This window comes from Pelophylax lessonae (genome assembly GCF_965119305.1).
Source record: "Pelophylax lessonae genome assembly, contig: HAP1_SCAFFOLD_837, whole genome shotgun sequence".
NCBI classification, from domain to species: Eukaryota; Metazoa; Chordata; class Amphibia; order Anura; family Ranidae; genus Pelophylax; species Pelophylax lessonae.
In genome coordinates, this window is record NW_028119516.1 from 803 (window position 1) to 28,431 (window position 27,629).

A 27,629-nucleotide genomic window follows, 5' to 3' on the forward strand; every position below is an offset into this window, starting at 1 on the left:
CTACCTGCGGGAAGGGGAAATGGCATGCTTGTGAGATGAGGATTTGACAGGTGTTGGCGATGATGTATGACGCCTTCGGGATGTAGGTGGAGTGTAGTCTCTTGAATGGGAAGAATTACTGCCCGAGCGCTCGGCTGGGCTTGGAGACCTTTTCTGCCTATGAGATCCTTCTGAAGTATCCCTAAACAAAAAGAGAAAACACTTGTGTAATTCAGAAAGACTTTTTTTTTTTTTTTTAAGACAAAAGCACTACAGAGCCAAATTTCATAGATTCTTGTTGCAAAGAAAACTACTGCAGCAATTGACCAGAGGCCCACTTCCTCTCTAATAACTACCTTTAGTATCACTTGACCCTCCTTTCCTTTTAGATTGTAAGCTCTAATAAAGAGCAAGGCCTTTGATTCCGCTTGTATTCAATTGTTCCCATCATTTTGTAAAGCGCTTTGCAGACTGTTGGCACTCTATAAATCCTGTATAATAATCATTAATGCATTAATGGGATGGTTACCTTCTAGATTGAGGAAAACTGGATTTTTGACATACCATAAAATCCTTTTCTCTGAAGTTCATTGACAGACGCAGGTCCATACTCCTAACCATTGGGTTATGCTGCCTCCTAGAGGAGTGGGACACTAGGCAGGAAAAAAAAAAAAAAAAAAACACTTTACCACGCCTATGGGGCAGCCCCTTAAGGAAGGCATACACCCACTCACTTTGCTATAGGATTCAGTTTTGTTTCAAGCAGTGTCAGAAATAAAAAACCCCAACCCACTTAGAAATAGAGGGGCGGGTGCTGCGTCTGTCAATGAACTTCAGAGAAAGATTTTACGGTAAGTCAAAAATGTAGTTTTCTCTATCGTTCATTGACCGATGCAGTTCCATATTCTTCTTGACCATTGGGACGTCTCAAAGCAGTATTTGCATGAGGGGTGGTCAAACAACGCAGAGATAGAACGTAATTCCCCAAAGGCTAAATTTAGCCAACCAGGTAACATGGCGCTCAACCAGGAACAACTGGAGCTCACCTAGAAACAATACACCCTCAAAGAAAAAAAATTGCTCTTAAATATCAGCCCACAAAACCTTGCGGCCAAAAGAAGCATCCGAGGATGCCAACACATCTACTTTGAATTGAGTGAACATGTGCACAGACGACCAAGTTCCCGCCTTGCAAACTTGTATTACTGATGCCTGATGGCGAAAGGCCCAAGAGGCACTCCGCGCCCTAGGAGACGGCGCCTTCACAGGGAAAGGCGGAACCTGACCCTTAAGTGAATACACCTGTACCACCGTCTGCCTGATCCATCAAGATATGGCCGCAGCAGACACAGCCAATTCCTTCAGAGGTCCTTCCATGAGAACAAAAGGAGAGTCTGATTACTCTTACCCCCCCCCCCCCCAAGCCAGACAAGCTAGCATCTGTGGATACCACCGTCCAATACAATGAAAGGAAGGGCCAAGGAACGGAGCCACCACAGAAGAGCACTTCTTGCGTTTTGACTCAACCAAATCAGATTGTCCAAAGATTTTGGATCCTTGTTCCACTTGACAAGAATACCCCTTTGCAGAGGTCTCATGTGAAACTGAGCAAACGGAACCGCCCCAAAGGTAGACACAAGGCCTAGAGCTCACATGCAACTCCGCAATGAAGACAGAGTGCTGGATAACAGCAACCAAATCGCCCTCTGCAACTTTTGAAGCTTTTCTGGGGGAAGAAACACCCTCGCAGAGGCTGAGTCCAGAGTCAGTCCCAGATAAACTATATTGGAGGCTGGGACCAGAGCAGATTTTCTGAAATTGATGGTCCAACTAAACGCTTGCAGAATCCGTACATTGATTGACAGATCGCCCACCAGAACTGAGGAGTTTGCTCTTAAGAGGAGATCATCCAGGTACCCTAGTCACCTGGCCGCAGAGGTGAGACCAAAGGGTAATGCCACAAATTGATAATGTTCCTCTCCTACAGCGAAGCGAAGAAAACACTGGTGTCCAGCGTAAACAGGGTAGTGCAGATATGCGTCCTCGATAACGATCGAGGCCAAACAGTCCCCTTGGTGTAGGAATGCCACTACTGTGCGAAAGGACTCCATTCAAAACCTCTGTACCCGCACAAAGCAATTCAGAGGCTTAAAGTCCCGAATTGGATGCATTTCCCTTCTTTTCTGGTAACAGTAAACAGGTTTGAATAAAACCCTTGAAAGCGTTCGAGAGGGAACCGGCACAATCACCTTTTGCGACAGCAGATTTGGTCTCGGTTCTCGTAGAACCCTTAACCGATCTGAAGATAGGCGCAGATTGGACGAGAAGACTCTGTCCAATGGTCAGGACCTGAATTCAATCTTGTAACCCGATCGGAGCAGCTCTTGGACCCATTTGTCTTAAATCAAGAAGGTCCCTGGTTCCGAACAGAAAATGACATCCCCTTACCCCAGATACGGGTGAGGGCGTCCCTTCATGCAGACAGATTTGTCCGCAGATTTGGAGGAGCCTGTTCTCGGCTTACCCGACCACGTCTTCTTGGAACCCCCAGATGACCCAAATGGCTTGGGTCCTTTCTCCTGCGTGCCAAAGGAACGAATGGGCCGCCTGTGTGCTGAAAAATAAGGGCCCCGTCTATTACGTAGTGACATGCCCTTAGCAGATAGAGGAACAACTCTTCCTACCTGTGAGTGAGTGCAACTACTCTTTCCACCTGTGAGTCCTTTGATCAGTTCATCCAGCAAAGACCCAAATGGGCGGTCTCCCGTAAAGGGAAGCTCTGATAAGAGCCTTTTTAGAAACCTGGACCAGCTTTTTAGCCACACCATGCGTGGTTACCATTATTTCATTTAGAACAACTCAACTGACTCGTGACAATTTTGTCACAGTAGGTGGGAAAAGGGAGTACCCTTTGCTGCTTTTAGGGGATCTGCAGGTCCCGAGGGGACCGGCGCCCCCCCATGTTAAAAGTTTTCTACACCGATACAATCAGTGCATCCACCAGTGCCCTTGCATGTGCAGTAATTAAAGGAATTATCATCACCGCAGAGCACTCGAAGTGCGTGGACGCAGACTCAGTAGAGTCGCTATATGCTAAGCTCACCCTCAGAACATGAGCAGGGGAGGTCACCGACCATAGTCCCGCAAGGAGACGTTGGCTAAAGTTTCACAAACAGAATCCTATTAGACCCTAAGGGTCATCCACCATAAATCATGCAAAGCTGCAGCCTAAATGTGGGGCCTGATCCGGTCGAGAGTCCGCCGTCAGCTCTGTCAGCTTGATCATCAGCTCGGTTAGGAGCTCGGCAGCCTGGTCAGTTGCCCAGACAGCTTGGCCAGTCACTCAGACAGCCAGCTCAATCAGCTGCAAGCCGAGGCCTCAATTTTTGGCCTGATCTGGCCGCGTGAGGCATCTGCCGGTCAACTTGGTCAGGCACCCGGACAGCCGCGAGTAGGCCGCAAACTAAATTTTCGGCCCGACCTACACGTGAGGTGCAGACCCCAGTATGAACAAACATCCGCTCCTCCCCCCCCAAGTCTAAAACCACCGCAGGGAGCCCAAAGGAAATCCCTGCCCCAGTCACTAATCCCCAGCGGGGCCAGGAATTTACTCAAAGACCCCCGTGTGCGATCCAGACAGTCCGGTCACTAACAACCGCATCCACCCCTTCTTACTGGAACAAGTGGCAAAGCCAGCTCCTAACAGACCCCGGGGGGGGGCATGGGAATAGGTTGGGGCCAAAAGACCACCGTGACTGTTAGAGGGGCTGGGGGAAATGGAAGGGAACCGACCATCCGATGGGGGGACACTACTCCTCATACCAACGACAATCGGGTGGGCGCCATTTTGGACAGACTACCTCTTGGTGCTGATGGCCAAGGGGCACGCTGCGACTGAGGCCGAACCAGATGTGTGCGTCCCGGCGAGTTGTTTCACTCGCGGGCCAGCCACCATCCATTGGGGCTCTGTCGTGGCCAGGCATAGTGCGGGACTATAACCTGCACATGCTCGCTGACTGGACTGGGAGACCTTAAGGATCTAGGATATCCAGTCCGAAACCCAGTCCGGTTGTTGTTAGCAGTTGTCTCAGGAACATAACTAGCTGAAAAAATTTTAATTTTAACAAAGGTTCCCTTTAAAATAAAAAACAAGCTAAGACCGAAGTCCCTGCCAGGAACTAGGTCCTACTCCTAAACTAGGCACAAACAAACCGAATCCTATAGCAGAGTGAGTGGGTGTATGCCTTCAGGGACTGGCCCAAAGACGTGGTAAAGTTTTTTCCTGTCTAGTGTCCTATCCGTGTAGGGGGCAGCATAACCCAGTGGTTAAGAAGAATATGAAGCTGCGTCTGTCAATGAACAATATAGAGAAATTTGCTTTTTGGAGTGGCCCAGACCTTAACCCCATAGAGATGCTGTGGAATTACCTCAAAAGCTGTTAACAACAGATATCCTTCACGTATCTGAGTTGAAGCAGTTTTGTAAAGCAGAATAGTCAAAAATTCCTCCTGAGCAATATGCAGGTCTGATCCAGAGCTACCGAAAGTGCTTGCTTGAAGGCGTGGCTTCCAGAGGAGGTTCGACCAGCTATTAACCACTTGCCGACTGCAATACGTATATACACACACACGGTAAATCACTTGCGGTTTGCAAGTGATTTACCAGGAATATAGCTGAAGATATCAGCTTTCTCATGAGCCTCTGGAACGGTTTCCGTAATGCCGGTCGGCTGTACCCGACTATCGGCTTTGATAGACCTTGGCTTTGGAGGTCCAAGGCAATGTCCTGACATTACTTCTGGTCCAGGCTTCAAAGCAAAAGATGAAAAAAATAAAAAAAAAAACATTTCTTTTAACTTCTGCTTTTAAATAGGTAAAGAAGAGATTTGGGATCTTTTTAAACCCAGATCCCTTCATAAAGAGAACTTATCATCCTTATTTGTATTACAAGGGATGTTTGTAATCTTGTAATAAAAAAAAAAAAAAAGTAAAATAAAAAACAGTAAAAAAAAAAAAAAAAAAAAAAAAAAAAAGCACCCCCATCCCTCCGTACTTGCATGCACAAGCGAACGCATACTTACGTCACGCATGTATAAGTAAACAGTATTCGAACCACACGTGCGTCAGTGGCATCGGCCAGAGGATCCCGAGACCTCGCCACAAACCTCTGCACCGTTCTGTTGAGACGAAAGGCCACCAGGTTCACCTCAGGAGTTCCCCAACATAGACACAGCTGATGAAACACCTCTGGATAAAGCAACCATTACCCCTGGTCCAAACGCCTGTCAACTGAGGTAATCCGGCTGCCAATTTTCCAGCCCTGGAATATGCAGAGCAGAAGGCTGGAACAAAATGTTCCGCCCACCTTAGAATGCTGGCTACTTCCCGAGCCACTAGGACACTGTGCCCCCTTGGTGACTGACATATGCCACAGCCATGGCATTGTCCGATTGAATCCGTACTGGGCATCCCTGAAGACGAACTGTTCAATGGGCCAAAGTTTGATCGCCCGAAGTTCCAGTATATTGATCGGTAGTCTTGACTCCTCCAGAGTCCATTCCCCCTGAGCACAATCAGTGCCCAAGACACCTCCCCACCCGGACAGGCTGGCATCTGTATTGACCACCGTCCAGTACAGGGGAAGGAAGGATTTTTTCTGTCGAATCACTGGAGAGCGAAGCCACCAAATCAGGGACCCTCTTGTACTCAACAGGGTTCATACACATTTTAGCCAATAAAATTCCATGACTTTTCCATGACTTTTCCATGACTTCACGTAAATATTCATGACCTAATGTTTCATGAAATGTCTATGTATACATGTTAAATAAGAAGAAAATCTATGTCACACCCAGCATATTTTTACTAAAATAAATGACAATCTTTGTAGTGTACAGCACCTCTGCAGTAAGGGTTTAGTTTCTGGATACAGCGGGACTCAAAATGGTCCCTTGTTTTACAGTGGATGAGATGGAAGCACCGCTGCCGCAGCTGGGAGCCAGTGTCACTTCAGGCGCACGGGTGAAAAAGCCAGCGATCGGATTGGAAGCTGTCAAGCACGCAGCTGCAGACTGGTGCTTTGCACCTTTAGCGTGGCTAGACAGCGCTGTCTCTCCCATGTTTGAAATGTCAAATGTTTTACGACACACACTGTACATTTAGCAGACATGATACAGGAGGTGGCCAGAGACTGCAGACATGATACAGGAGGTGGCCAGAGACTGCAGACATGATACAGGAGGTGGCCAGAGACTGCAGACATGATACAGGAGGTGGCCAGAGACTGCAGACATGATACAGGAGGTGGTCAGAGACTGCAGACATGGTACAGGAGGTGGTCAGAGACTGCAGACATGATACAGGAGGTGGTCAGAGACTGCAGACATGATACAGGAGGTGGTCAGAGACTGCAGACATGATACAGGAGGTGATCAGAGACTGCAGACATGATACAGGAGGTGATCAGAGACTGCAGACATGATACAGGAGGTGGTCAGAGACTGCAGACATGATACAGGAGGTGGTCAGAGACTGCAGACATGATACAGGAGGTGGTCAGAGGCTGCAGACATGATACAGGAGGTGGTCAGAGGCTGCAGACATGATACAGGAGGTGGTCAGAGGCTGCAGACATGATACAGGAGGTGGTCAGAGGCTGCAGACATGATACAGGAGGTGGTCAGAGGCTGCAGACATGATACAGGAGGTGGTCAGAGGCTGCAGACATGATAAAGGAGGTGGTCAGAGGCTGCAGACATGATAAAGGAGGTGGTCAGAGGCTGCAGACATGATAAAGGAGGTGGTCAGAGGCTGCAGACATGATACAGGAGGTGGTCAGAGGCTGCAGACATGATACAGGTGGTCGTCAGAGGCTGCAGACATGATACAGGTGGTCGTCAGAGGCTGCAGACATGATACAGGTGGTCGTCAGAGGCTGCAGACATGATACAGGTGGTCGTCAGAGGCTGCAGACATGATACAGGAGGTGGTCAGAGGCTGCGGACATGATGCAGGAGGTGGTCAGAGGCTGCAGACATGATACAGGAGGTGGTCAGAGACTGCAGACATGATACAGGAGGTGGTCAGAGACTGCAGACATGATGCAGGAGGTGGTCAGAGACTGCAGACATGATGCAGGAGGTGGTCAGAGACTGCAGACATATACAGGAGGTGGTCAGAGACTGCAGACATGATACAGGAGGTGGTCAGAGACTGCAGACATGATACAGGAGGTGGTCAGAGACTGCAGACATGATACAGGAGGTGGTCAGAGACTGCAGACATGATACAGGAGGTGGTCAGAGGCTGCGGACATGATACAGGAGGTGGTCAGAGGCTGCGGACATGATACAGGAGGTGGTCAGAGGCTGCGGACATGATACAGGAGGTGGTCAGAGGCTGCGGACATGATACAGGAGGTGGTCAGAGGCTGCGGACATGATACAGGAGGTGGTCAGAGGCTGCGGACATGATACAGGAGGTGGTCAGAGGCTGCGGACATGATACAGGAGGTGGTCAGAGGCTGCGGACATCACAGGTAGGTGTCCTTTCGGGTCCGCAGTTTGCCCTACTGTCAGTCACTGGCCAGCAGCAGCCGAAGAGATGATGGTGAACCAATCACTGGCAGCGGGGAGGGCCGGTCGCGGTTTGCCTGGATGCGACTGGCCAGCAGCAGCAATAACAGCCGGGAGATAACAAACCAATCACAGGCAGCGGAAAGTCACTGGAGGGCTGGCCAGTCACATCCAGGCAAACCGCGGCCGGCCCTCCCCGCTGCCAGTGATTGGTTCACGATCATCTCCTCGGCTGCTGCTGGCCAGTGACAGCGCACGGGCATACCGCGGACCCGGAAGGCAAATAGTATGTGGCACTGGCAATAATATATTAAACATTACGGAATAAAATAATAAATTAAAATTTTAAGCATCACAATACCCCGCTGTCGCAACAATGTTTACACCGGGGCCAACACTTTCGTGATTACCCGAGGAGCTGAGGCGAGAGCAAAGGGTAATGCCACAAATTGATAATGCTCCTCGCCCACAGCAAAGCGGAGGAAGCGCCGATGTCTGACATAAATCAGGATATGAGAGGTAAGCGTCCTTGATAGCGATAGAGGCCAGAAGATCCCCTTGATGAAGGGATGCCCCTACCATACGAATGGACTCCATCTGGAACTCCTGTTCCCACAAAAGGGGTTCAGGGCTTTGAGGTCCAGGATAGAACAAACCTTGCTTTCCTTCCTGCGAACTGTAAACAGGTTTGAATAAAAAACCCAAACACTTTCAGAGTTTGGAACCAGAACAATTACCCCTTGCAGTAGCAAATCTTGTACCGCCCCGAAGAGACCACGCAAGTGGTCTGGAGACAAACGCAGGTTGGAAGGAAAAAACCTCTCTGAAGGATAAAACCGAAATTCGATCTTGTAGCCGGACCAAATTAGCTTGTTGACCCACCCATCTTGAATCAGGGAGGTCCAAGGGTCCGGAAAGAAGCAAAGACGTCCCCCCACCCCAAATACGGGTGAGGGCGCCCCGTCAGGCAGAAGAGGGCTTGTCTGCAGGTCTGGAAGGACCTGCTCTCGGGCTTACCAGGCCAGGGCCTCTTGGAACCTCCGGAGGCAGAACCAACAGATTTGGATTCTTTGTCCTGAGATCCTGAGGAACGAAAAGAACGCTTATGAGCTGAGAAAAAAGGACCACGTCTGCGACGAGACTCCTTGCTCCTGGAAGCCTGTGGGAGGAGAGTACTCTTCCCTCCTGTAAGTCCCTTAATGATTTCATCAAGGGAAGACCCGAACAGGCGAACCCCCACAAATGGGAGATTCGATAAGGCCTTCTTGAAAACTTGGTCCACAGACCAGCATTTCAACCATATCATGTGCTGAAGGACCACTGCTGTCACAGAAAGCCTAGAAACTAAGAGAGCCGCATCCAGAGAGGCATCACAAACAAACCCCTGAACAAACTGGTGCGCCAGCTCCGCAAAGTCAGAGGGAATCTGTTCCCTCTCCAGATCCTGGCGCAAAAGCTTTGCTCATTCCATCAAGGTCCCGGACACCAAGGCAATGGTGAACACCGGCCTAAGGACTGACACGGCCATAGTGAACCTGTGTCGGACCAAGGTCTCCTATCAAAAAGGGTAAAGGCCGAGACGACTCCACCGAGTGCTCTCATAGTGAGGATGATTCATCTTCTACAACCAGTCATCCACAACAAAATGGCGACTCCTGGGACCCACAGGGGACACCAGGGGACATTTGGGCAGTAAAGGGGGATTTGGAAGGAGCCCCCCCCCCCCCACCAGGACAACTCCCCCTAAAAACCACCTGTTCGGCTGCACGTCCCCCCTTCCCCCTCCTGTCCTGGCCCTCATCGTCCGCTTGACACCCCCAAAAACGAACCTGGACACAGGCATGGTATGAGTAGATGGGGGGTTACCCAGGGGTGCCCCGACATATTGCGGGGGGGGGTTGGGAAGGAGGGGAACACGGGGGTCCGACCATACCAGGGAGGGGCCCAATTCCATCCCAAAAAGCAATCCGGAAAAGGAGGGGGGTGGGGCACTACTTACAATACCATGGAACCAGGTGGGCACCGCTCCAGGCAGACCACCGCACCATCGGAATGGGGGTTCTGCGGGCCAGGTGGCACGCTGAGAATCAGGCCTGGACTAGGTCGCATGCGGCCTCGCGAGACGTTTAACTCGCAGGCCAGCGCCCGTCTAGTGGGGCTATGTCGCGGCCGACTTAGTGCGGAGCCAAGATCTGCACACGCTCGCTGGCTGGACTGGAGAGACCGTTAGGATCTAGAATATCCAGTCCGCCACCCAGCCCAGCAGTGGATTTTAGTTCTCACAGGAACAGAAAATAATAAGAGGAAAAAAATTCAGTTTAAAAAAAAGGAAAAATGCTAGGACCAGAGATCCAAGCAAGGAACTATGTCCCTTCTCCTGACTAGGCAGAGAAAAAAAAAAACGATGTGCCTATAACAGGGAGGAGGGGAGGAGTATATCCCCTGAGACTGCCCCATAGGCGTGGTATAGTTTTTTTCATGCCTAGTGTCGTACTCCTGTAGGGGGCAGCATAACCCAATGGTCAAGAAGATTCTGGTGCTGTGTCAGTCAATGAACGAAAGAGAAAGGTTTTTACAAGGGGCTGCGATGTCAGAGGCAAACAGGATGAAAAGGGTTAATACCCAACTTTTAAAAAAGGTGCATAGAGCTAAGTTTTAGTCAAGACCTGTTCGCAGGAAAGCCAAAATGTAAGGCACAGAGAAATCTCCTAGGCTGAATTGACTGCATTCACCCCAGGCAAACAAAAATGTGATTTTTGACTTACCGTAAAACCCATTTCTCTGATGTTCATTGACGGACACAGCTCCTCATCTTCTTGACCATTGGGTTATACTGCCCCCTACAGGAGTAGGACACTAGGCAGGAAAAAGCTTGACTATGCCTATGGGGCAGTACCAGAGGGTATACTCCTACTCTCAGCTATAAGCACTCAGATTTGTTTTAAGCAGTGTCAGAAGAAAGCCAACTCCACAGAGGGGTGGGTGCTGTGTCCGGCAATGAACATCAGAGAAATGGATTTTACGGGAAGTCGAAAATCCCATTTTCTCTTTTGTTCATTGAGCTCCTTATCTTGACCATTGGGACATCCCAAAGCAGTGTCAAACATGAGGGGTGGGAACAGCAAGAAAAAAATTCCCAAGGCTAAACCATAGCCAACCAGGTAACATGGAGCTCAACCATAAACAGAGGGGATCAGGTGGTGAAATGTGCTCCAGGGACTCCATGGTTAATCAGGGGAACCACACAGTCAAAAATAAACAACTGGAGCACACCTGAAACAATACACCCTCGAAGACCCTTGAAAACCCTCCTTTTCAGAGAAGCCTATCCTACCCACACCTAACAAATATACCTCCATTTTCTCCCTCAGCCCATCCCCCATGGTTATTGCCTTTTGTTTCACTTGACCCTCCCTTCTAGAGATTGTAAGCTCTAACGAGCAGGGCCCTCTAGTTCCTCCTGTTTTGAATTGTAACTGTATTGTCTTCCCTCACATTGTAAAGCGCTGCGCAAACTGTTGGCGCTCTATAAATCCTGAAGAAAGAAAGAAAGAAAGAAAGAAAGAAAGAAAGAAAGAAAGAAAGAAAGAAAGAAAGAAAGAAAGAAAGAAAGAAAGAAAGAAAGAAAGAAAGAAAGAAAGAAAGAAAGAAAGAAAGAAAGAAAGAAAGAAAGAAAGAAAGAGGACCAGGTTCTCTAAACAGCAGCCTGCAAAACCTTGCAGCCAAAAAGAAGCAGATGCCAACACAGACACCGTATAAAACATTGTGAAAGTGTGCAAAGACGACCAGGTGGCTGCTTTGCAAACTGACGCCTGATGAGGGAAGGACCAGGAGTAGAGAGCTCCTTAAAGAAAGAAGGAACCTGACCCTTAATTGAATAGGCCTGAATTACTATCTGTCTGAATCATCTGGAAATGGTCGCAGCAGAAGCAGCCAACTCTTTGAGGTCCATCCGTGAGGAGAAAATAGTGAGTGACTTCCTAAAAGACTCCGTTAGTTGCTAGGTACACCCCGATTGCCCAAACCACATCTAGGGAATGCAAGGCAATTTCCTTAGAATGTTTAGGCCTGGGACATAGGGAAGGCCACACGTCTTCATTCAAATGAAAATCTGAGACGACCTTTGGAAGGAACGACAGGCAGGGACTAAGAACAACCATATCTCTGTGAACCACCAGGTAAGGTGAACGACAAGACAACGCCACCAGCTACAACACCCTGCACACAGAAGTAATAGCCACCAAAAAGGCCACCTTCTGGAACGTAAGCAGGGGAACCTCACAAAGACTTTCGAAAGGAGGTTTCTGAAGAACTGACAGCATCAAATTGAGGTCCAACGGTGGCAATAGAGAATTGGAGGAGCCAAGTTTCAAACTCCCTGGAGAAAGGTATGCACCAAGGAATGTGTGACCAATGGACGTTGAAAGAAAACTGCTAAGGCCGAAACCTGGCCCTTGATGGTACTCCAGGCCAGGCTTGCTCAACCCCCGTTGGAGGAAAGCCAATGTCCAAGCCACCGAAAAGGAGGGAGGGTGAACCCACATAGAGACTCACACAATGCAATGTACGTTGTCCAAGTACAATTGTAGATTTTCCTAGAGGTAGATTTTCTAGCCTCTACAATGTAGAAATCACAGATTCAGACAAACCTCTATCCTTCAGCACCTGGCTTTCAACAGCCAAGCCTTTAAAACCAGCGACTGTAAAGCAGAATAAAAGATTGGCCCTTGGGACAGCAGATCTCCCCTAAGAGGAATCGGCGACCAGCGAGGCTAATCTAGAGCCACCAGAATATCCGGAATCTCTTCCGCCTCAAACCTGCACAGGAGTCTTAGCAAAAGTTTGAGGGGGGGGGGGGGGGGCGGGCATAATGCAGACGATACCGACTCCAAGGGGCCACTAAGGCGTCTGTGGCATCAGCTAGAGGATCCTGAAACCGCACCACAAATCTCTGTACCTTCTTGTTTAGACGAGAGGCCAACAGGTCCACCTAGGGAGTACCCCACCGGAGACACAGCTGATGAAAAACCCCCCTGGATGAAGCGACCATTCCCCCTGGTCCAAAGCCTGTTGACTGAGGTAATCCGCTTGCCAAAATTCCACCCCTGGAATGTGTACAGCAGAGCGGGCTGGAACAAATCGTTCTGCCCACCTTAGAATACCGGCTACATCCCGAGCCGCCAGGGCACTTCTTGTGCCCCCTTAGTGATTGACATAGGCCATTGTCCGATTGAATTTGTACCGGACACCCCTGAATACGAATTGTCCAATGATCCAGACAGTCTGATCGATCAGAGCTCCAGTACAGTGATCAGCAGTCTGGACTCTGGAAGAGTCCAGACCCCCTGAGCACAATCTGTGCCCAAGACACCTCCCCATCCGGACAGGCTGGCATCCGTGGTGACAATCGTCCAGTACAGGGGAGAAAAGATTTTCCCTGTTGAATTTCCAGAGAACATAGCCACCAGATCAGGGACCCTCTCATACCCTGGCTCAACAAGATCAAGTTGTCTAGAGACTGAGGATTCTTGTCCCATTTCACCAGCACTCTTTTTGCAGAGATCTCATGTGGAACTGTGCAAACTGAACCGCCTCAAAAAGGGTAGACCCCATCAGGCCCAGCACCCGTATGCAAGCCCGGAGGGATGACAGTGTGCTGGACAACAGAAGCTGAATTGCCTCCTATAATTTCTGCTGCTTTTCCAGAGGAAGAAACACTCAGGCTGAGGCCGAGTCCAGAGTCAGACCCCGATTGTCCAGTTGTGTGGACTGAACTAGGAGCAGACTTCTGAAGGTTCAGTATCCAAACAAACTCCTTCAGAGTTCACAGAGTAATCTCCAAGTTGTCCATCAGAGCAGTCGGAGACCTAGCTCACAGAAGATGATCATCCAAGTACCCCAGTACCGCGATCCCCCGCTGACACAACAATGCTAATATGGGGGCCAACACTTTAGTGAAGGCCCAGGAGCCGAGACAAGACCAAAAGGGTAGCATCAAAAACAGATAATGCTCCTCGCCCACGGCAAAGCGGAGGAAGAGCTGGTGCCTGGCACATATAGGAATGTGAAGGTAGGCGCCCTTGATGTCGATAGAAGTGAGAAAATCCCCTTGATGTAGGGACGTCACTACCGTGCGAATAAACTCCATTCGGAACGTCTGTACCCACACAAAGCAGTTTAGCGCCTTGAGGTCCAGAATTGGACATACCTTGCCTTCCTTCCAGGGAACTGTAAAAAGATTTGAGCAAAACCCCTAAAAATGTTCCGAAATCAGAACCGGGACAATCACCCCTTGAAGTAAGAAGTCTTGCACTGCCCAAAAGAGACCCCATAAGCGATCTTGGGACAAGTGCTTGTCGATCTTATAGCTTGACTGTATGACTTTGTGGACCCACTTGTCCTGTACCAGGGAGGTCCACGGATCCGGAAACCAGCAAGGACGTCCCCCCACCCCAGATACGGGTGAGGGCACCCCTTCATGCAGAGAAAGCCTTGCCTGCAGGTCTGAAAGTACAGGCTTGTGGCTTGCCAGACCAGTTCCTCCTGGAACCTCCGATGGAGGCCCTGAAGGGCTTAGATCCCTTGTCATCCAAGGAAGCTCCAAACAGGCGATCCCCCACAAATGGGAGATCAGATCAGGCCTTCTTAGAAGTCTGATCTGCAGATCAGCTTTTCAGCCAGATAATACGTCGAAGGATCACTGCAGAGACTATAAATCAAAGGAGCCGCTTTCAAAGAGGCATCACAGACAAACTGCAGCCCCTGGACCAACTGATCCGCCAGCTTTGCAAAAGGCAGGGGTAAGCTGTTCCCCCTCCAGGTCCCAGCGTAAAAGTTTAGCCCACTCGTCAGTTTGTGACAGCAGGGCAATAGTAAATACCGGCCTAAATGCAGAACCAGCCACAGTGAATATATGGGGGGGGCCAGAGCCTCTGACCTCATATCAGCCAGATCTTTAAAGGCTGGGGACTCCTCAACCGGAATGAAGGTGGTTAATTTAACCTGGAAACCGGCGAGTCCACTACAGATGGGAACGTCTACCTTTTTATGAAGGGAATCCTCATAAGCATACCGCATCGCAAAACTCTTAGGGACCGCAAAAGTGTGCTTTGGACAACCCCACTGTTTTGTGACAATATTATCAAAGTAAGTGGGAAAGGGGAACACCCTTGCTGCCTTGGAGGGCCTGTGGGTGTCAAAAGGGACCGGCGCCTCAGACGCAGCATCCTCCATCTTTCAAGTTTCACGCACTGACATAATCAGCGCATCCACCAGCGCCTTTTCATGCGCGGCTAGAGGAGCAGAGGTATCATCCTCACTATCTGAGCACACAGGGTGCATGGACGCAGACCCAGAGGGGTAACTCACATCCACGATCTAATGAGACAGATGAAGCAGGTTAAAGCGGGGGACGTTTTTCGCTTTCCCAGGACCAAATCCATCTTGGACACTAAGGACTCCAGGACCGCCGTCAGTGCAATCAGGGATTGTTGGGATCTGGAGGCAGCCTCTGCAAGTGAATCAGGTGGGGAAATATGCTCCAGGGACTCCATTAGTGAAGAAAGGGAGCCACACAAAAAAAAAAAAAAAAGTGTACCACTGCTAGGGACCCCCCCCCACCACGCTGGCAGCACCACAGGGCCCAGCACAGAGAACTAGCGCTACTATAGCAGAGTGAGGGAGAGAAAACCACACAAAAAAGACTCACCACCACCGATCAGGCACTTGCAGCCCCAAGCTAACTGCACACCATGCAGCGATCAAAAGGAGAAAGATACAGGAGTCAGCACTAGGGTATGAGGAGGCGTTTCCACCGCCTAAATCACTGGCTTCAAAAACATGGCCGCCGCCATTTTCAATGAGAAAACCACAAGAAAATCACTTCCAAGGCTACACAAATATGGCCGCCAATCTACAACACAAAAGGCTACAAGAAAATGGTGGCATAACGCAGCTCCAAATACGATCCCAGCAGGAGCCCCCACCAGGTGCAGCCCCCTCCCAAAAGTCAATCGTCCGGTCGCTGGCAACGCAATCAACCCCCCCCCCCCCCAATTGACACCCCAGATCGACCTAAAAAGGTATGGCCATCCCATAGGAGGGTGTGGGCAGGTGGGGGGGTAACATGTCCGCAGAGGACAACCAAGAGAAAAGGGGGGGGACGCTGCATGGGAAGGAGGGGAACCCGGAGGTTTGACCGTCCCAGAGAGGGGCCCAAGTCCATCCCAAAACCCTCCAGGGTTGTGGGGGGGGGGGGGCGGCTCTGGGGGGTACAGCTACTTACCATACAAGGAACAGGGTGGGCACCGTTCCATCTGAATAGGGGGGGGGGGGGTTTGTCAGCCAGTGGAAACACTGCGACTAAGGCCAAGGCCAGGTCGTATGCGCCCTCACGAGACATTTAAATTGGCAGGCCAGCCCCCGTCCAGTGAGGCTATGTCGCGGAGCTGAGGCCTGCACGCGCTCGCAGGCCAGACTGGGGGGACCCTTTGGTTCTAGATTATCCAGTCCGTCACCCAGTCCGGCAGTTGATTCTAGTTTCTCACAGGAACAAAACAAAGAAAGAAAAAAGTTCAATTTAAAAAGGAAAAAAATTGCCAGGACCAGAGATCCCAGCAAGGAACTAGGTCCTTACTCCTGACCAGGCAACAAAAAAAACAAGCAGTGCTTATAGCAGAGTGGGAGTATACCCCCTGGGTCTGCCCCATAGACGTAGTCCAGCTTTTTCTTGCCTAGTTTCCTACTCCTGTAGGGGGCAGTATAACCCAATGGTCAAGGAGGTAAGGAGCTGTGTCCATCAACTAACGAAAGAGAAAGGATTTCCAGATACGAAAAGAGATCTTCCTGGAAGTGGTTTTCCTTGTTTTCAGTAAGATAGGAATCACAAACTTAGAGAGATACCTCTATCCTTTAAAGTGGTTCTAAAGGTAGTCAATTAGACCTCTGATGTCTCACCTGCCCTCCATTGAAGCTTATGGAGAACAGATTGCAAAAACATGTGGGGGAAGTGATTTAGCCAAAGCAGCAAAGGTCATTCTGGGTGGGTCCTATGTCAGCATCCCCTGTGACAACCCAAGTGGCAATAACATGACAGCTAAGCAAATAGTAATGCTATTACAAAGAAATTATTAATAGGTTTCAGAAAGATTAAAAACTCAGCATATAATGCTAACCTTTGCCTGTCTTTTCGGTCTCTGTGCTTCTCAACATCTCTGCCTCTTTCCTTTACATCCTTGACTCTCTCCTCAACACGATCCTTTGTCTTATGTTTATCTTTATGTTTCTTCGAAACAGGAACTTCTTCTTGAGCTGGGGGTGGTGGACTTGGAGTACGAGGTCCTTTCTTCTTGCTCTGAGCTCCTTTGGAGTGTCTATGATGGATTTCAAAAAGTTATTGTGGTGTTCCCCTTACACATAATTTGTACATAATTACATTTTTACAAGAATTGAAAAAAAATACAGTACTGTGGAAAAGTTATAGGCAGGTGTTTATAAATCCTGTAAAGTAAGAATTCTTTCAAAAATATATAATTGTTTATTTTGTATCAATTTACAAAATTTAAAGTAAGCCAACAGAAGAAAAATCTAAATGAAATCAATATTTGCTGTGACTTTCCTTTGGCTTCAAACCAGCATCAATTCTTACACTTTCAAAAGTCAGGGATTTTGTAGATATTGGTTCCCTACGAGAGCAGTCTTAACTGGTCCGACACAAGTCAGTACGACTTTGAAAAACGTTCCTGCACTACTTTGGTCTGACTTCAGACTATTTAATATCACTTAAGTCAGATCATCATCTTAACTGATCTGACTTTGGCATGCAACTTGTGCTCTGAGAATCTTAAAGGGGAACCACACTCCAAAATTAAAAAACACACTCCAGCGTGGGGTCCCCCCCCAAAGACAATACCAGACCCTTCGGTCTAACATGGTATTTTAAGCGGGAACCAACATGCCAAAAAAAAAAAAAAAACACCACACGTTGTGGGATCTCTCCCCAAAATCCCTGGCTCGGCAGGTCAGGAAGGTGGGGGGGGGGGGGGGGAGCTAGCCAACCCCCCCCCCCCAAGCCGTATTCCCCCAACATTGAGGTTGGGGGGGTACTTTGGGGCAGGGGGGCTCTGCTCGCTTGTACCCTACTTTTCTGACCTGCCGGGCTGCATGCCCAGATAAGGGTCTGGTATGGATAGTTTTTTTTGGGGGGGGGGGGGAACCACACAGTTTTTTTGGCTTGGGGTCCTCCCTTAAGATTCAGACCAAACTCAAAAGGCCTGGTATTGTCAGATCCTGTTCATTGAAGTCGCATGGAAGTTTGACATGAAGTCATAGGTAGGGCAAAGTCAGATCAGAAGTCGTCTGACTTCCATGTCGGAGAAGTGTGAACCCGGCCTTCGAGTCAGGCGTATGGTTAACCAAATTTTACCAAGCAGGTGCTAAGGATCATTCATTTCATATGTAGGTTGAAACCCAGTCATTACCTGAAACAGAAACAGCCCCTAGGCCTAAAATTAGCAAAGGAACAGCCAAACGCTGCTGTTTTGACTCAGCCAAATCAGATTGTCCAAAGATTTTGGATCCTTGTTCCACTTGACAAGAATTTCTTTTTGCAGAGGTCTCATGTGGAACTGAGCAAACGGAACCGCCTCGAAGGTAGACACCATCAGGCCTAGCACTCGCATGCAAGTCTGCAGAGAGAACAGATTGCTGGATAACAGCAAGTGAATCACCCTCTGCAACTTTTGCAGCTTTTCCAGAGGGAGAAACACCCTCGCTAAGGCTGAATCCAGGGTCAGTCCCAAATAATCCAGTTAGGAAGATGGGACCAGAGCACATTTTTTGAAATTGATGTTCCAACCAAACTCTTGCAGAGTCCGTACAGTGATTGATAAGTTGCCCAACAGGACTTAATGTGAGTCCGCACTTAAGCCGAAATCGTCCACGTACCCCAGTACCACAATCCCCCTCTGTCACACTAATGCCAATACAGGAGCCAACACTTTGGTGAAGACCCCGGGAGCGGAGGCGAGACCAAATGGTAACGTCACAAATTGATATTGCTCCTCTCCTACAGTGAAGCGAAGAAAACGCTGGTGCCCAGCATAAATAGGGGTGTGCAGATATGCGTCCTTGATATCGATAGAGGCAAGAAAGTTCCCTTGGTGTAGGGACGCCAATACCACGGGAATGGACTCCATTCAAAACTTCTGTACTCGCACAAAGCGGTTAAGCGCCTAGAGTAGTCATGTCCAAAGTCCGGCCCGCGGGCCAGTTGCGGCCCGTCCTTTAGTTTTATACGGCCCCCTGAGACACTGCTGACTTTTGTCAATGCTTCCTCACATCCCCGCCCCCGATGCAATGGCTCGGGGACGGGGCCTCTGGCCTCCCTCGGCAGCTCCCGAGTCCTGCTCTGCCCCCCCCAGCTCTATCTGACCAGCGCCGCCCACGACTGCGCGGGAGTGCAGAATGCCTTCTTTCCTTCACCGCACACAGCCACCTGTAGGAGCCGACCAAGGATCCTGTGGAGTTGACCGAGGAGATGTCACTTCTACAATCCTACTGCCTGTTTCTGTAAGTGTGATATATGTGTATGCATGTAGCTGACCGAGGAGGTGTCAATCCTACTGCCTGTTTCAGTAAGTGTGATTTTAGTCATAAAGGTGTGTGTGTGTGTGTGTGTGTGTGTGTGTGTGTGTGTGTGTGTGTGTGTGTGTGTGTGTGTGTGTGTGTGTGTGTGTGTGTGTGTGTGTGTGTGTGTGTGTGTGTGTGTGTGTGTGTGTGTGTGTGTGTGTGTGTGTGTGTGTGTGTGTGTGTGTGTGTGTGTGTGTGTGTGTGTGTGTGTGTGTGTGTGTGTGTGTGTGTGTAATTTTAATGGTTTAAATGTCAGGAAAAATGGTCGGCCCTCACGCATGTTCACTTCATCAAATCTGGCCCCCTTTGAAAAAAGTTTGGACACCACTGGCCTAGAGGTTCAAGATTGGACGCACTTTGCCTTCTTTCCTGGAACAGTGAACAGGTTTGAATAGAACCCCTTAAAGCGTTCCAAAGAAGGAACCAGCACAATCACCCTTTGCAACAGCAGATCTTGTACCGCCTCTCGTAGATCCCTTAACTGATCTGGAGATAGGCGTAGATTGGACGGGAGGAATATGTCCGACAGTCGAGACCTGAATTCGATCTTGTAACCCGATTGGATCAGTTTGTGGATCCATTTATCCTGAGTCAAGGAGGTCCATGGTTCCCGGAAGAAACAGACGTCCCCCCCACCCCAGTTATGGGCGAGGGCGCCCCTTCATGCAGTAGGGGCCTGCTCTCGGCTTACGCGACCAAATCTACTTAGAATGCCCAGATCTAAATGGCTTAGCTTAGATCCTTTCTCCTGCGTGCCGGAGGCACGAAAGGGACACGGAGACTTAGCGGATTGAGTAAGAAGAGTAGGGGCCGCATCTAAAGACGCATCACATATACATAGTAAGACTTTGACCATTTGGTCCGTTAGCTCTGCATGGCCCGTGGGAAGCTGTTCTGCTTCCAAATCACTTTTTAGTAACTTTGCCCATTCCGTTATGGTCTGGGACACCAAAGTGATAGCGAAGACCGGTCTAAGTATTGAGCCCAATATCACATGTAAGTGGCGGGACAGTGTCTGAATCCTTCTATCAACAGGGTCTTTAAAGACCGGAGACTCCTCCACCGGGACCACAGTAGATTTGTTCAGTCTGGAGACCTGATGGTCCAACTTTGGTGGAACGGTCCATTTATTGACTACAGCGTCCGCAAAGGGGTAGCGCCTCTTAAAGCGCTTCGGCACCACTAATGTGTTTAAGGCGCGCCTGCACACACTCGCTGGCCAGACTGGGGAGACCATAAGGATCTAGAATATCCAGTCCAATGCCCAGTCCGGCTGTTGATTGTAGTTCTCTCAGGAACATAATTAAAAAAGGTTCCCTTTTTGCATAAAAAAAAAAAAAAAAAAAAAAAAACAGGCTAGGACCGAAATCCCAGCAGGGAACTAGGTCCTTACTCCTGACTATACAGAAAAACACACAATGTCTATAGCAGAGTAAGTGGGTGTATACCCCTAGGGACTGCCCCATAAGCGTGGTAAAGATTTTTCCTGCCTAGTGTCCTACTCCTGTTGGAGGCAGAAAAACATGGTAAAAAAATATGGCGCTGCGTCTGTCAATGAACGATAGAGAACACATTTGGGGAGAGTGATTGAACTCTCAATACCCATGACCCTTTTCTTCTAGGCTCCTAATTCCCAGACCTCCAGAACTTTTTACGCCACTAATTCTTTCTGAAACCGCTCCAACAAGAACAACTCAATTTCTTTTTCTGCACTTTGTTATTCAAATATGATGTCAGTACACAGTGAATGCATGTTTTTATTTTTAGTCGCAGCTTTACTAGCTCAGACGTTTCTTCTATTATACATAGGATGCAATATATACAGCTGCATGATCATAATATTTTGGACTTTAATATGCTGTAAAATGACAGCTCTAATTATCTGTCATTTTAAAACACTTTGCATTAATATTTACAACTTCTTTTTTTATTTTGTAAAAATCCGTATGAATACAGATTCATGATCTGGTATTTAAAACCACACACAGGATGCATAAAAGAAAAAACCTTACACTGACCTGGTTGGTAAATCTGAAGGTGGTGGAGATGCTCCTAATGCAGTCCTCTTTTCTTTCTTGCTGGTGGGGTTATTGGACTTTGGGCTGGACTTTCGTTTTGGAGACTTGCTAGATTTACTTGGTGAGGGAGACATTTTTGCTACAACTTCAGGAGAAATCTAGGAGAAACAAAATTTAACAATTATATTTATAAAGTATTATTACAAGCATCCAAGTCATGGAAAATTAAATCTGTAACAAAACGAGGATGGAAACCTGGCGACTGAAGTGCACAGGGGAAAAAAAAAAAAAAAACACCACAAACCTACTTAGGTTTCAAGATCTGCCGTTTAATCCCAAAAACCACAGAAACCCAACTGTTATTACAGTTCTTCACAATTAGGCAGAGAAACACTGAGCCTAAAGTGAAGGAATGCAAAGATCTAGAAGACCAGAAAACAAACTAACCCAAATAGAGCTTTTTTTTTTTTTTAACACAACGCTAGTCCTCACTCACCGGCCACTTTATTAAGTACACGTTCATGTTCGATTGCTTGGTAACAGAAATTGCAAATCAATGCTTTTAGGCATCTAGGCATGGTGAAGACAACTTGCTGAATTTCAAACATCAAAATAGGGAAGAAAAGGGATTTAAGTTTCAAAAACTGCTGATCTACTGGGATTTTCCATGCACAACCATCTCCAGATTTTACAGAGAAAGGTCCCAAAAAGAGAAACTATCCAGTGAGCGGAGGTTGTGTGGACGAAAATGCCTTGCTGATGTCAGAGGAGAATGGGCAGAGATGATAGAAAGGTAACAGTAACTCAAATAACCACTTGTTACAACCAAGGTATGCAGAATATCATCTCTGAATGCACAACACATCAAACCTTGAAGCAAATGGGCTACAGCAGCAAAGGACCACACTGGGTGCTATTCCTGTCAACAAAGAACAGGAAACTGAGGCTACAATTTGCACAGGCTCACCGAAATTGGAAAACAGAAGAATGGAAAAACATTGCCTGATCTGATGAGTCTCCATTTCAGCTACGACATTCAGGATGGTAGGGTCAGAATATGGCGAGAACATGAAGCATGGATCTATCCTTCCTTGTATTAACGGTTGGGGCTGGTGGTGTAATGTTGTGGGAGATATTTTCTTGCCACACTATGGGCCCCTTAGTACCAATTGAGTATCCTTTAAATCAGGGCTTGACAAAATTTGCTTGGAATCTAGGAGCCAGATAAAAAAGTTAGGAGCCAGCTGCCCAGCGCCCTGAACTGCATGCCTGGGGCACCAGGCAATAAGAATTGCTCACGCCTAGTGACAAGCGAAAAGAACAAAAAAAAAAGTGGCAAAGATGGGCACTGATATGCTGCACTGATGAGCACTGACAGGTGACAGAGAGAGGCTGCACTGTAGGCCTGCGGAATATAAAACGCCGAATCGATGCATCGTGATGCGACCCTTCGCGATTCTGCATCAATTCGGGGTGACTGCAAAATCGATTAGCTTGACGTCACTTCCGGGGGTGGGCGGCGCTGGCGCTTGATGAGTGGCGGTGGCGGCCGGGCTTGCGGAACACGGAGCTCCTCGTGGGAGAGGAGAGGAGGAGAGCGGAGCCTGCAGAGCAAACTGCCCCCCGACCCACGGACTGCCGTCCCCCCAATGGACTGTCCGAGGAGGCCCTTCTTTCCACCTGTACCGTGCACTGCACGAGTCCGAGCTCCAAATGCCCGACATCATGAGGCTCATCACCCGGGACCTGTCTGAGGCCTACTCCATACACCTACCACTACTCCACCCACAACTGGCTGCAGCTCTGCTTCCTGGTAAGTCGGGGCACTACAGGGCCCAGCATTACTCCTTACCAGGGCCTGCTATAATACAACTAGGGGCACTACAGAGCCCAGCATTCCTCCTTACCAGGGCCTGTTATACTACAACTAGGGGGACTACAGACTCTGTAGTCCCCCTAGTTGTAGTATAACAGGCCCTGGTAAGGACGAATGCTGGGCTCTGTAGTGCCCCTATTTGTAGTACAGTAGGCCCTGGTAAGGAGGAATGCTGGGCTCTGTAGCTCTGTACAGAGCCCAGCATTCCTCCTTACCAGAGCCTGTTATACTACAACTAGGGGGACTACAGAGCCCAGTATTCCTCCTTACCAGAGCCTGCTATACTACAACTAGGGGCACTACAGAGCCCAGGATTCCTCCTTACCAGAGCCTGCTATACTACAACTAGGGGCACTACAGAGCCCAGCATTCCTCCTTACCAGGGCCTGTTATACTACAACTAGGGGGACTACAGAGCCCAGCATTCCTCCTCACCAGGGCCTACGGTACTACAACTAGCATCAGGTAACTCTTCTAACCTGATGCCTGTGCCTGCCATGATCGGTCTCAGCAGTGCGCAGCATGCCCCAGCCCGCCCGGGTTCCAGCTTCTCATAAGAGACGTCACGCGAGTAAATCAACTCTTCATTCATTCTGTGTCCTCCTATAACAGCGATTCCAGACTTTAAAATTGGAATGGATCATTAAAGGAGAAGTGGGGGACCATGCCTAGTGCCCTGTTTGCTCTAAAGGGAATATATGGAGGACCCTATGTGGCTTGCTCTAAAAGGGGGATCTATGAGGGGACCTGCTCTACAAAAGGGGGATCTATGGGGGGACCTGCTCTACTAAAGGGGGATCTATGGGGGGACCTGCTCTACTAAAGGGGGATCTATGGGGACGCTGGCCTGCTCTAAAGGGGGATCTATGGCGACCCTGCACTAAAGGGGATCTATTCCATAGATCCCCTTTAGAGCAGGGTCCCCATAGATCCCCCTTTAGAGCTCAGTTTCCCCTGGATCCCCTTTAGGGCAGGCCCAGGCTCCCCATAGATCTCCTTTAGAGCAGGGTCCCCATAGATCCCCCTTTAGAGCAGGGTCCCCATAGTAATCGTGATGCATTGCGATGCATCGCGGAATCGAATCGTATCGAATCGCGACCCTAATAATTGTAATAGCATTGAATCGTAAGGTAAGTGAAGATGCGCAGCCCTACTGCACTGATAAGCTGCACTTATAGGCGACGCTGAGGAGGCTGCACTGATTAACACTGATAGGTAGCACTTGAGGGCGCTGATAGGCTGCACTGATGAGGTGGCACTCCCCATCCTCTCAGCGGTGGTAAGGAAAGGGTGACCCATCAACCCCAGCTGTCAACCTGAAAAGATGTTGGTCGGAAGTGAGCAGGCAGTGAGAGCAAGCCGCACTCATCACAGCACCACCCACCAGAGGGTGCCAGTTCACACAAAGGAGCGTGTATCCCGCTCCAGCAGGTCACAGAGCCGTGGCCTCAATTACCGGCCAACCCGACGCCAGTGCGCTCACCCGCAGGTAGGCCACATGGCAGGATCCCGACCACTGCTATGGTGTAAGCCAGGACGCAGTTTCCAGTAACCATTGCGACCTGGCACCTGGGTTTTGTCGAGCCCTGGTTTAAACGCCACGGCCTACCTTAGTATTGATGCTAACCAGGCCCATCCATTTAGGACTACAGTGTACCCATTTTCTGATGGCTACTTCCAGCAGGATAAATGTACAATGTCACAAAGCTCAAATCATCTCACCACTGGTTTCTTGAACATGACAATGGGTTCACTGTACTCCAATGGCCTCCACAGTCACCAGATATCAATACAAAAGAGGATTCTAAGGAATGTTTCCAAACGCCTTGTTGAATCTGTCTAATCTATATTAGAATTAAGGCAGTTCAGAAGACAAAAGGGGGTCCAACCCAGTACTACCAAGGTGTACCTAATAAAGTGGCCAGTGAGTGTATATCCCACTTGAAGTCAAATTTGAGACACCCCAATTTTAGATTCATCATGTGTTCCCATTCAAAAAACATCATACCTTAAAAATATGCTTCTTTCATTTCTCAGGACAGACTAAAGTTGGCCATATACTAATCCAAATCTGGCTGCTTTAGCAGAGACCAGCTGAATTTCAGTGTGTGGATGTCCCTGTTCAACAGAAGTTGATTACTCCATCCACCTCGTTTGTGTGCATGGAGAGATCCGTTTGATTTTTTCATTCAGCCCACTGGCTAAAAGAAAAAAAAATTTAAATTCTTAGCCAGCTTCAGTCTCTCCTCATTAACATACAATTGAGAATTCCAGCTTCCAAAGATGGCCATAGAAATGAACAACAACAGTTCCAAAAAAGTGATGCTGTGTAAAACCTACAGAATGCAGTGATTTGCAAATCTCAAATACATTTTTTATGCACAAAAGAAAACCCATTTAAACTGAGGAAACGTAACATTTTAAGAAAAAAATAGGGTCATTTTGAAAATGATGGTAGCAACACGTCTCAAAAAGTGGTGCACCAGACTCTCTAGACAATTGCCACAAAAGGGAACAATCAAGGGCAGCAAAAGATCGACTGCATCAAGCCTGCACCAGTTTCTTCCAAAACCCCCAGCTGTCAAAGATTTTTGCTCAGGCCACAGCAAAATGGCACCCACAGTAAGCTTACAGACAATAGTAGTCAGCCATACCATAAATATTTTATGGTGTGTGAAAGAGCATGTAAAAACATGTAACTATAAAAACGGAGTGTTATACCAATATTTTATATTATATACACACACAATATGTATATGTATAATTTATATTTTTATTATATATATTTTCTATATATACACATACACACACACATATATAGTGAGTGTACAGCTTGTATAACAGTGTAAATTTGCTGTCCCCCTCTAAAATAACAATACACAGCAATTAATGTCTAAACAGGGGGGGCGTGGCCTGCGCATGAGGCTGTGAGGACGCACGCTGCCGGAGCTCCTCCGTGATACCCGCCAACTTGCCTAGCCAGCCAGCACTTACCTGACGCTGCCAAACCTCTCGCCCACCATTGGGAAGCGAACCGGACGGACCCAGCCACAAAAGAAGCCGTCCTCTGGTTCCATAAAGCGTTACCTAACGGCGGAAGCCGAGGAATCAGACGCCGGTGAACCAGACCGCTCGCCTGGCGGTGTAAGCTCCGCCCCCCTTCGGAGCCCGCCAGCGTGCCACAGATCCCCTGCCTCCTCCTGCTGCTCCGACGGAACGGATGTCTCGCCGAGCCGGTCTGCAGTGGCTGCGCTAGTGAGCGGTCTCCCCACCAAGGCCGATTTGGCTTTCATGCTCAGAGGTCTGGAGAAATCGATTAAAAAGGAGGTTTCCTCGGTCCGGTCGGACCTGAACCACGTGCTCACCCGGGTGGAAGACTGAGCACAGACTTGATTCGCACGCTGCAGCTATCCAAGAACTCCAAGCCACTTCCAAACGCCTAGCTCGAGCTCACAGGATGGCCCTATACAAGCTGGAGGACCAGGAGAACCGGAGCAGGCGTAATAACATACGGATTCGCGGCCTGCCTGAAGCCACTAAGGACTCTGACTTGCTCCCTACGGTGCGTGGCTTTTTTAACAAGCTGCTTGGTCTTCCCATTGATAATCCTATGCGGATTGATAGAGTCCACAGGGCTTTTCGCCCCCCGCAATCTACAAACTGACACCCCCAGAGATGTCATCTGCAGGGTCCACCATTATCCTGAAAAGGAGCTTATTATGCTCAGAGCGTGGGAAGCGCAATCTTTGGACTTTGACGGGGTGTCTCTCTCCCTCTATCCTGATCTGGCTAGGGAGACCTTGGAGCGCCGCAGGGCACTGAAGCCTCTCACTGAAAAGCTGCGAGCTGCCTCCATCCCGTACCGCTGGGGCTTCCCATCCTGCTTAATTGCCTCCAGAGATGGCCGTTCTGCGACTCTGCGATTTCCGGAAGATCTGGAGAAGTTCTGCTTGGTTCTCAACATAACCCCGCCTGACCTCCCCGGTTGGCAATATGAAGCTCTCCCGGCCCTATCTACTTCTGTGGATGTCGCCTGGCAGAGGATCTCTAAACCACAGAAATCTCCCTCTGATCCCCGCCCCTCCCACATGTCTACCTGAACACTTGCGACTACATCTCTGCACTCCCTCTGGCTGGGGTTTTTTTTGTCCCCACTTTGAGCTTTCTGTGATGCCCTACAAGTTCTGAGTTGTTCTCACCCTGTTAAGTCTTTTGGGGCGACCTGATTATCCCTTACCGCTTCCGGATTAGGCTCATCTGGTTTATGCACGGCGTTCTATGCTGATCTGCTGGTTTTTGATTTTTGACTTTTGATTTTTTGATGTTAGTGGCATATGTTTGGTTTTCTGGCGGGGTCTCGCGGAGGGGCTCCGTGCCTTACCTCTATGGGTCTGGCTTGGACTCTCCTCCTGCTGACCACCCCCCTCCCCCAATCCCTGAGCGGTGTTCGGCTCTTCTTCGCCTGCGTTTCCTCCCGGGTTGCTGGTCTCCCGGGTGGACCGCGGGTGGGGGGTTCCGTTCTCCCGCTCATTGGCTGGTGTTTTCTCACCGACAT

At 48.9% G+C, this 27,629-nt stretch overlaps 1 protein-coding gene across 1 annotated transcript; it reads right to left on the bottom strand.

Moving 5' to 3' along the window:
* Positions 1-27,629, bottom strand: LOC309544075 (uncharacterized protein; the record flags this gene model as incomplete). The annotated part of the gene is made up of 4 exons (XM_082276461.1): positions 1-181; positions 16,726-16,923; positions 21,199-21,356; positions 27,624-27,629. 4 exons carry the CDS (start codon positions 27,627-27,629, stop codon positions 1-3), a joined length of 543 nt encoding a protein of 180 aa, XP_082132587.1.